At 21.6% G+C, this 12,169-nt stretch overlaps 1 protein-coding gene across 1 annotated transcript; it reads right to left on the reverse strand.

Moving 5' to 3' along the window:
* Window positions 1-7,054: 7,054 nt before the first annotated feature.
* Window positions 7,055-9,096, reverse strand: LOC128964325 (uncharacterized). Its single transcript, XM_054310910.1, has 2 exons — window positions 8,805-9,096; window positions 7,055-7,335 (listed from the first exon to the last, which is right to left on the reverse strand). The coding sequence occupies exons 1-2, from the start codon at window positions 9,094-9,096 to the stop codon at window positions 7,055-7,057; spliced, it is 573 nt and encodes a 190-aa protein (XP_054166885.1).
* Between the last annotated feature and the right edge of the window lie 3,073 nt (window positions 9,097-12,169).

Here is a 12,169-nt window from a genome sequence, read left to right on the forward strand (position 1 = left end):
ACATTGTTGTTGTTGTATGTGATGTTGTTGTTGTTGATGTTGTCTATAAATATGTTACTGACAATTGAAAATGACGTTTTGAAGATATTGTTAAATTGTGTTTTTTGAAGAGACAATATCTGTATTTCTGAATGCTTAACAATGTTTTGACATAATTTGATATCTAATCTCAATTTTTTTGTATGTTTGTTATGTTTGTTGTTGTTTTTGTAGTATTAGTTGTTGTTATTATGTGATTGGTTTGATATTTGAATTTTAGAAATATAGGCATAATAATTTTTCATATAATAATTATTATTAATATGAAATACAATATTTATACACAGTATATATGATATGCAGTATCTTTGTCTTTAAATATTATATAACATGACATTTGTCATTAATTTATGTATATTATTAAAAACAATATGATTAGTGACACTAAAAAAATCATATAAAACATATTTTTTTAACTAATCATATTACAGTATATAATGTAAAGTATAATAATTTGTAAAAACATTTGTTTATAAAAATAATTACTTTACAAATATTAAAAAAATAATAATAAAGTAATTTTATAAAAAATTTAATAATATTTGGTTACATTTATAGACCTTTATAGTATATATTTTATTTATTTTATTTATTATATTACTGTACTTTTTTAAAGCTATAAATGTCTATTGTAAAGTATTAATAAAAGATAAATTATTGATCTAAACGTTATTGATATTGTAACTTTAATTAAAAATTTATATACATTAAAGTTTTAAAATTATTGTTGAGAATTGATATTAAAAAATAATAATAAATTTTGAAAGTTAATTTTTGAACTTTTGGAAAATTTGTTAGAAATAAAAAATGATTAAATATATCCACTTAAGTTTATAATAAAAAAATATATTTATAATATACTCACGTGTCAGTTATATGAGATTTTTTTCTTGTTGTAAAAATATCATTTAATAAATAAAATTTTAAAGTACTTATCGTAATAAAAAAAAAGTTATTTTTTTATTATTAATATAGTTATAAAAAATAAAATTTAAAAAATATCTTATCTTTAATAATCTAACTATAGTTATACTAACTTTTTTTTTACTAACTAAATGACTGACAATCTTATCATGATAAGTTTTTTATTTAAATTTTCATCACATATATACTGTAAATATATATATATACAACAAATATAAGACAAAATTTAAATTTTAAAATATTGTTTATTTAGTGAATTAACATAAAATTCAGTCAATTATATATTCTTCTTATAAATAAATAAAAAAAATGAAGAAAGAACCTAAACTTAGTTTTTTCTACTAAAAGTTTATATATTATCAAAACAAAAACAACAAAAAAATAATAATATAAATTTTATGTTACACTTTATAAATATAAATTTAAACAAACATCACATTTAAGACAGAGAATGACTTTTCAGCGATTTTTCATCGCATATATATATATATATGATATATAAATGTTTGACTGAGAAATATATTATATATTAAAAAATCAATTTCATGAATAATGTAACAGTCAATCATCAGTGAGTTTGTGGCAAAAAAAATACTTTATATATGATATATAGAGTATATATACTATATTTTGACTTTTTTAAAGATACTCTATATGTTTGTACGCTTTTATTTTAAGACTGATTCGATAGATAAAATCAGATTATTTTTTAAGATAAAAATTATATTTAATGAAAACATCAATACATTTATAATATTATATTCTCCGATAATAATAATTAGATTTTGTTGAAATCTAATTGAATTAACTATTTAGCCAATTTAGTTTTTTTACATAATAATATAATTTTTGGAAATATCAATATATTATATATTTATATGATACTATAGACTAAATGAATAAATGTATAAATAATAAAATAATATATATATATATCTCCGACTATATTATATATATATCTAATATAAAGACATATAATATTATAATTTATAAACATAATTTTTATGCTAATTTTTTATATATAATTTTTTATTTTTTTATTTTTATTAATTATATAAATATAATTATTTAATAATACTCAATTAATTAAGTATAAAAAAATATTATTCATTAATTTCAATTGAATAAGATCAATTGACAATAAAAAATATATAAATGTAAATTTAAATATTAATTTTTTATTTATTTCTATAAAATTATTCTTCAATTGATTTATATAAAAGAAGATATGGTTTGTTGGGTATGAAAAAAGCTAAAATTAAGTAACAAAATATTATATTCAAAGTTTATTTGGTAAACAAATCGGAAAAAAAGTAAAGCACTTATCCAGTGATATATCAGGATTTATACATAACATATAATATATATAAGTTATATATATATATATATATATACCAGAGTTGCTTAGGGTGGGGTAGGGGTAAGCCTTCTTGCCTCCTTAGAGCATGATTTTTTGGTCTTACACCCCCCCACTTTACAGCAAAAAAACTTTAATATAAATATATAGCTTATGTATACAAAATAAATGCTGAAAAATAATATATTACATTAACATAACATTTAAACATAATAATAATTAATTAACTCAAAATATGCATTTAAAATAATAAAACTTAAGATATTAAATATTTATAACATTTGAATAATTTATAGTGAATTTACTAAAATTGGTAAAAATTGTCATTTAAAAATGCAATAAAAATTGTTGACTCCTCCCTATACCCTCCGCAAGATTTTTGGAGATTTTTGTCATTTTAACCCCTTTATATCCTCTTGAGACGGAAAACCTTTAGCAACCCTGATATATACAGTATATTTATATATAACAAAATGACAAATAAATTTGTAAAAGTCAATCGTATAAAGTTTTTTTTATATATGATATAACAATATACATGTATTGTATTTCTATCTCATTTTTGCCATTTGTTTGTTGACTATTATCGCCAGTGATTGAAATAGTAAAGTAAATCTCCATATATTTATACAAATATATAATATATATATATTTCATTGACATATACTCTGTCAAAATCTTCTCATATTTGAGTTTCAATTATGTTATGCATCACTGAATTCACTCTTTATTTCTCTCTCTCTCTCTCTCTCTCTCTCTCTCTCTCTCTCTTTGATGGCTATACTTGAATTGCATTTCGATATTTGTAAATCTAAATAAAAAATAGAGAGACAACTATAAAAAATATATTGAATATGTGAGTGAGAGAGAGAGAGAGAGAGAGAGAGAGAGAGAGAGAGAGAGAGAGAGAGAGAGAGAGAGAGAGAGATGTGATAGAAAATGTTTCAGATTTTTATTTTTTGATTATTTGAATATGAAATGCTATTTACATAAAAAATACAAAATTTAGAAAATATTTTTGAGAAATATTAAAATGTGAAAAATATACTAAAAAATGATATACAAAATCTAAATAATACTCAAAATACTTTATTATAATTATTATTTCATGTGTTAGACTCAATTAAACTCAACTCAGTTAAAGATAATTTAATAATAAACATCAATATTAATATTTTGACAATAATTTTATAAATAAAACATTTTTTGAATTTTATTAGAAAATAAAGTATATTATTTACAGAAAAATAAATATTATTCTAAACACTAATTTAATTTCAATAAAAATATTAGTTTATATCTATATTTACTTTCATAAAAAAACATCAAAACACTTTTAATTTGTTTCAATTTATTTACATATTAGTTGAAAAACTATAATTTGTTGTACAATTTTTATATATATACCGGTAATAATCTATTGGGAATCTAATCTATTTGACTCTAACTGTCTATACAGTAGATTTGTTTCTCTCTATTCACACAAACATAGACACACACACACACACACACACACACACACACACACACACACACACACACACACACACAGTCATACAAATAAAAATCAATGTAAAAATTATATTAAAGTGCATCGACCGCCCACTATATATATATATATAATATCGACTTATTGACAGCAAATTTACTGTTTTATTATAGCAATGTCTGAAAAATATCATAGCATTTATTTTGTTATTATTTTTTATATGTCTGTATATTATTATTATTATTATTATTCCTAATATATTTTTGTTGACAATTAAACTTTTATTTTTGTTACTTTAATTAACTTATCAAATATACTTTAGATTTCTATTATATTTTATGTTTTATAGTTTTAATTACAATTTTAGTATTATTATTATTGAATGTAATGTTGATTCTTAACAATATAATTATGTCAAATGTCTGTCTCTAAACTGAGGAGTCAATTGTGGTTTATTTACAGTATGTATTGGTAATGTATAATACAATACATTACTATTTATATTGACAACAAAATTAAATAATAGTAACAATTATTACAAAAGTGATATTAAACTTACCTTTTTGTAGATAGTTTCAAAATTATTACTACCTATTACCTATTATTACTATTATATTTATTATATGTATTATAATATTATATACTCAGGTCTTTGGGTATAAATATTTAGAAATATTAGTTATTTAAAAATTATTTTAAATTAGAAATTAGTTTTATTAAAATTATTCAATTATAGCATAATAATAATAATAATTAAAAAAATAATAATCTTAGACATAATATAGATTACTTACTTTAATTAAATTGAATGGTTTTTATTATTTATACATAAAATTATAATTTTATTGTAAATAATATATATAAAAATTAGAAATAAAACAATTACAACACATTTAGAGATTTTTAAAAATTATTTTATAATAAGTATAATTATTATTATAATTTTGTGTCTAAAACAACACTACATTTCTACTATCATTATATATATATTACTGTTAATTTTGTCTATTTTATTTATAATAACATTATTTATAAATATGATGTTATTTATTGTTTTTTATAACAATTTATTACATATTTTTATTAATTTTTGTTTTGTTTTTGTAAATACAATATACCATTAAATAATAAAACAAATATTGAAATAAAGTTTATTTATATTTAGTCAAAAATTATTAATTTTATTGCCATTAATAATATGTAAACAGTATATTACACATTAACATTGCCATTATTTTTAAAGTAGCTAGCTTATAATTATTATAAAATAAAATTTACTAGATATACGACCAAATCTAAATATTTAATAATATTTATTATCAATTATTATTTATTGTCAAATCTATATTCTAAATATATTTTATTTATTTATTTATTATAACAAATTTATTGTCAATATTTCGATAATATTTGATTTAATAATTTATTATATACTTTGAGCATAACTTTGTTTTTACATTCATGTAATTAATATTTTTTTTTAATTTATTTAATGTAAAATAATTAGCAAAATCTTTTTTTTAATTATTAATGATTCAATTTTTAAAATTTAGATATTAATGATTAGGGAATTGAATAATTAAGTAAAAAATAATTAGAAATTAATATAATAGTCATGTTTATCAATATTTATTATTCAATTAACTTTAATATCATATAACATGTAATTCAATTTATTGATTTAATTATTCAAATCTACTGTAAATAAAAACAAACTAAAATAGATCTCTAATATTCAATATTCAATAATATTTTAATGAAATTAAAGTTAATTTGACTATATATATCTAATATACAGTATATAACAATATATAATTTTTATAATTATCGATTAATAGCCTATAATTAAACATATATTGTATGTATATGTATGTGTGTTGTGATATTTTTAAGTTGATTTGAGCAAGTTATGAGTTTAATTTATTATTATTATTATTATTTTGTATATAAATTGTAATATTTTATTTTAATAATTATAACCATTTGTCAAAGCAAAAGATACTGAATTTATCAGTTTAATAATTATTATTATCGTTAGGCAACTAAAAATATTTAAGATTTTATATAATTTTACACATTATGGCAAATATAAATATAATATTTTTTTAAAAATATAAAATATTGAGCCAATTCAACAGCAAAACTAAAACTTAAACGATTGATCAATAAAACGACATAACAATAGGCATATACAGTATATATATATATACAGTAGTTAAGTATATAAGAGATTTAAAAACAAAAAATATAAGACAATATAATAAAATTGGATTTTTTTCTGAAAAACATTTTTTCTAAATAATAAATTTTTACTATAATTTATTTTATTATAAATGTTTTGATAAGAAACTCTTGTACTGTTGTTATCTATTTAAAGTAAAAAACGATATATTTTAAGTCGTAATTTAATTTTTTTTTTTGAAAAATAATTATTTTTGCAATTTTATAATTTATATTGAATGTGCAATTTTTTAAAAGCCTATATTATTTTGAAAAAAACAATTAAAACAATATTTAAATATAATATACGGTAATCTTTTAAAATTAATTATTTAAATATATCATGTAAGAAGTGTAATATTTATATAATAATAATAAAATTATAAATTATTATTACAACACAGTATATCACATATAATTAAAAAGATTTTTTTGTGTTAAAAAATGTTTTGTATACATTATTCAAAATGATAATAAATTATCATTATTTTTAGTATTATTATAGCACCTAAAACACCATTTATTACAGCAATATTTTTTTTAATTAATTATTTATTTCATATTATTTATTTCGATTTTGAGTAGTAGTTGTATCTTTACTATACAAAAATGTAAAAAAATATGATGTTTTATACTTTATTTATTTTTAATTATCATTTTGGTTGGTTTGTAAAATCTTTAACATTCAATTTATTATCATTTGTTTATTTTAAAAAAAAAATCTCTTCAATTAATTATTGAACATAGAATTATTGTACATTAAAACTACAAATTATATAAATATTATTTTTGTTGATGAAAACAAATGTTTGTGTGATATCAAGAGTAACCTTAACATATGAAAACTTATTAAATATAATGAGTATAAGCATTATATTTAACGTGTTTGATGTAAATAATAATAATAGTAGTTATTATTATTATTATTATTATTATTATTATGTAAATATATAGTATATCTGAGCCAATTATTTTTGTGAGACATATATCATATGATATTATATTTATTTATTGTATAATTAGTATCAAACGGCGTGAAATTGTGGATCAGATTTGGAGGCATAGTATTGGTTGACAGAGAGTGGAGGCGGCGGTACATCAAACACCTGCTGCTGATAAGGTGTCTGCGATGACACCGGCGGTGGCTGTGGTGGCGGCGGTGGTGTTGACTGGTGTTGGGACTGTTGGTTGTGATGATAGTGTTGTTGCTGATGACAGGCCATCTGTTCTTTAGGCATCCGATACTTTATTACACAGATAGCGTCGGCAAACGCTATGATTGTGATGCACAGCATATATAACATACCTGTCCAATAAAAATATAATATATAAAATTGTTGTTTACAAGCACAGGGCGTGTGTTGTTGTTGATGCCCGGGTTCACACACACCAAATCTGTTATACTTTAGACAATTGTATTAACATAAAAGGCTATTTAAAAAAGATATATGTTTAGTAATTGAATTTTTGTTTGTTACTTGTTTGCCACATTTTTTTGAATAATATATTCAATAAGTACTTTATAAATATAAAAAAATTGCCAATTTTTTGTATGCAAACTAATGCATTAATTTTTATAGTATTATATCACAGTATTAATATTATATATACAGTATATTAGTAATGGTTATTTAATAACAGATAAAAAATAAAAATAATATTGCGTGTATGCATACAAACTACAACAATAACAAAATTTTTATTACATATTGCTTACACAAACTGAGTTACATATGCTATTTGCCATAATATAGTATTATAAGACATACCTAAATATTATGTAATACTACAGTATAAATTGTTAAATAAAATTTTGTATAATTATATAATACTTTCTGTGCTAAAGCAATCAATATAACGGTTTTGTGGAAATATATTATATCATAATAATTGCCTAAATATTTATAACATGATTTATATCTAATTTAATATACCAGTTTATATGCACAGTAAATAGATATAAATATCTTTATATATATATATATATTAAATATATTGATTATCAAATAACAAACATTAGACTGAAATAATTTAATTATAATCATTTATATTTCATATGATTTTATTCGCACTAATATACAATACATACTGTAAATTATATATCATAGATAAATACAACAGTATATACTGTATTTTACAGTAAAGTATAAACAGATTTTTTTTTTGGTTATTTTTGTATTGAATACATTAGTAAACATTATGCAACTTTAGGGCTAAAGAATGTTAAATTATGTGATAAAATATAAATTTTTATTTATAATACTTGGAATTAATAAAATTCTTGTATTATATTCTAGTAATTTAACAAAAGACAACTAATGCACGAATTTTAGATATCAAAAGTTATTTATATCAATGTTTATAATTATATTTTATGATAAATATTTTTAAATAACTAACTTTTATTCTGGTATTACATACATATTATTAATAAATTTTAAATATTATATATATATATACTTATACTGTATAATTTAATTAACATTTATATGATAAACTTGCTGTTTGTTTGTTTGTTTATCATATATTAAATAATTGTATATACATTATATATATTATATACGGTATAGTACTGTATATATTTACAAATACTGTAATATATGTTGTATGTATTGTATATTATGTTTATACAGTATAAGGAGATAAGAGTCAAATCAACACAACAAATATGCAAATTATGTTATGATTATAATTAAAAATAATTAATATATATATTAGATATTAGTTATAAATGTATAAAAAAATATAAGATAATAAATTTTAGCAAATATTTACCCCAGAGATCACTTTGATATTGAGATGAGACGGTATTACCAAAAAATATTAACAACACTGTCAACGCCATTATCCAACCAAACAGTATCAGTGTCTTCAAGTGCTGTGTGGCCGCCGATATCAGTCCCAACACTAATATCATATTTATTAGCACTAATACCACCAGCGAATAGTCCGGTGATGGTGTGTATGGAAAGTTGAATAACTTGAGAATCGACACCAAATTAAATAGTAGTATCACTACGGCTAACAGTGTGCGAGTAAAATGTATACAAATTAACGTTTTTGCCATCACTTGAAATAATAATAAAAAGTTATTATTATTATTATTTCTTAATTAGTTAAGACATTGTTATTTATTTTGAATTATAATTGCTATTATTATTATAATTATAATATTATATAAATTATGTCTAATTTGAAAAATCACTAAAACATTTAAGCGTCAATTATTATTATTATTATTATTAGAATAAAAACCATTGAAATATCATTTTGCTTAATAATAATAATATTATTATTACTTAGATTACCACTATTATTACTGGTCGTTGTTTTTATTACATAATACTATTTATATTTATATATAAATATATATTGTTTGCAAACATCAACACATTAGCTCAACTGAAAAAAATGATAATATCATTAAATAACTGTTGATAATTTATTATATAAATAAAATGTTTGTTATAATTTTTTTTGTATTGAGATCTGATGAGAACGCAGACAAAAACAGCGATTTTAAATTATCCAACAATTATTATAATTAAATTATTATTATTATTATTATTATTTTTACTATTATTATAGTTTTGGTTTATTATTATTATTATTTTGTTTTTTTTTATTAAATTAAATTTATCTCCTCATAAACACAACACAACATTAGCTGCTCTGTGGATGTGATGCAAAATCCTAACACAAAACAACAACATATAGTGTTTGTGTATATATATGCTGTAAGTTATATAATAAACACACCGTTGATGTTAAAGATAGTGAATAAATGAATGGATGAGCAATAGATATATACAACAGTTATACAGTATTATATAGTTGTTGTGCAAAAACCGATGTAATTCACATAAATAAACATTATATTAGTCTAAAGAGAGAGAGAGAGAGAGAGAGAGAGAGAGAGAGAGAGAGAGAGAGAGAGAGAGAGAGAGAGAGAGAGAGAGAGAGAGAGAGAGAGAGAGAGAGTCAATCATTGATTATGAAAGAGTGAGTAAAAAAAGAGCAAAAAGATGTGAGAGAGAGAAACAGCGATAAAAGTAAATGTAATTCTCAACTATTTTTATACTACATTTTTATTACTATTATTATTATTATTATTATTATTATTATTTGAATTACTATTACTCACACACTTTCTCTCTCTCTTTTCAATAAATATATGTATGATATATACAATATATAYATATATATATATATATATATATATATCGATATATAATATAAAAAGCGTTATATTTTTCTTATTCTTTGCCTTCAATTGTGTTCTTCTGTCACTATTTTCTTCTCTTCTTCATTGCTGTCGTTAATATCATTGTCTTCTTGTATTCATTTCTTTGCTTCTGAAACATACAATTCTCTATCAATTTATTTTTGTTTAATATTATATATATATATATATATATCTATAAATTATATTATTATTATTATAAGATATAACTTATACATAGTTTATATATAACTGTTTCATTCAGATTCTGATCCTTCGTTTCACTCAATTTTTGCTTTCATTTGTTGTGAATGGCTTTTCACTCTCTTCGCCGTCAAACACACACTCACTCTTTACTCCCATTCACTTAAAACATGTCTCAAAAACCGACTGACTCTCTCCTACTTCTCTCTCTCTCTCTCTCTCTCTCTCTCTCTCTCTCTCTCTCTCTCTCTGTCTGTTTCTCTCTTTCTCTGTTACTGTCGTTAGTTTTAATCTTATGCTCACTTTCTGTCTCATTCTCTTAACTGGCAAATAAAAGAAAAGAAAAATTAAAGCAAAACTATATGAAAAAATACAGTATTGTTCTTATATTATGGTAAGTGTGTTATGATTTAAGTGAGAGTCAAGTCTGAGTTTAGATAGAGAAGCAAAGAGAGAGAGAGAGAGAGAGAGAGAGAGAGAAAGAGAGAGTCTATGAATGCCACAAAAAAAACCTACAGAATATTCTGTAATATGTTGTGAATGGTTTGGTTAAAATACAGTACAAACTCTCACCCTGTGCTCTATAATGTCTTATCATTATATGTTAGAGAAAAATGGTAAACACAACACACACACAAATACATACACATATACTCACACATTGAGACTAAAAGTAAAGAGTTTAGGGTTAGGAAAGTGAATGATATACCAGAATCACAACATAAGAGGCAAAGAAAGTGTAAGAAAACTGAAATCGATTCCATCTCTTGAAATGTTTTTATTGTAATCGGTGTCGCCTTTCTCTCTCTCTCTCTCTCTCTCTCTCTCTCTCTCTCTCTCTCTCTMTCTCTCTMTTCTTATCTCTACAACCATCACATCTCTCTTACGAGTTATCTCTCCATCATTTTTCTTAAGCCATCTCTCTCTCTCTCTCTCTCTCTCTCTCTCTCTCTCTCTCTATCAATGAGATCAGTCATTCACTCGTTATACTTACATATTATTATATTCAGTGTAAATGTGTTGTCAGTGTATTCACTGAATTCAAACCCAATTCTTCTTTGCCGAAGTGAATCCACGCCTACTATTGAATTATATTTGTGTTGAAGTTATATACAGTACTGACTGTACTTTACTATATATATATATATATATATATATATATATATATATATAGTCGACGTGTTGTTTCACTACAGAAAACTGTCTAAACTGAAGAAAACGAGAGCACACATACTGTATATCTAAAGCACACATAAAGTAGTATAACAACAATCCTCTCCCATGAACTCCATTCCCAATACTGGCTAACAGTGCTGACGATGAGGATTTGCTCTTCACACCAGTCGATGCTCGATAGGCCTTATATTTGGTGTGTGTGTGTGTGTGTGTGTGTGTGTGTGTGTGTGTGTGTCACTGAGTGAGTCAGTGAGTGTGTATCTATGTTATTGAAAAGTGAGACAGAGAGCTAAAAACATGTTAAATATAACAACAAAATAATTGTTGAAACTAAATAAAATAAAAAAATATAATATCATTGGTGTGTCTCTGTGTTTAGGTTTTTTGACGACACATCACTACTAATACACAGTTATTGGTCTTTAATGTCAATATAACTGTATTGCCATTTATTAGACTCAATGAATACAATATTATATTTATGTTGTTGTTGTTGTTGTCCTTTATATTGCTTTTTTATATATCAAATATAAATTTA

Source organism: Oppia nitens, unplaced genomic scaffold, assembly GCF_028296485.1.
Source record: "Oppia nitens isolate AA-2021 unplaced genomic scaffold, nextdenovo-longstitch-racon4-pilon3 scaffold8_pilon_pilon_pilon, whole genome shotgun sequence".
NCBI lineage: Eukaryota > Metazoa > Arthropoda > Arachnida > Sarcoptiformes > Oppiidae > Oppia > Oppia nitens.

Bases quoted from the DNA above. Each gene is read 5' to 3' on its own strand.
- LOC128964325 (XM_054310910.1), bottom strand. From the start codon at position 9,096: ATGGCAAAAACGTTAATTTGTATACATTTTACTCGCACACTGTTAGCC. The intron at 7,336-8,804 runs GTAAATATTTGC...TTTATTGGACAG, and splicing joins ATATCAAAGTGATCTCTGGG to GTATGTTATATATGCTGTGC.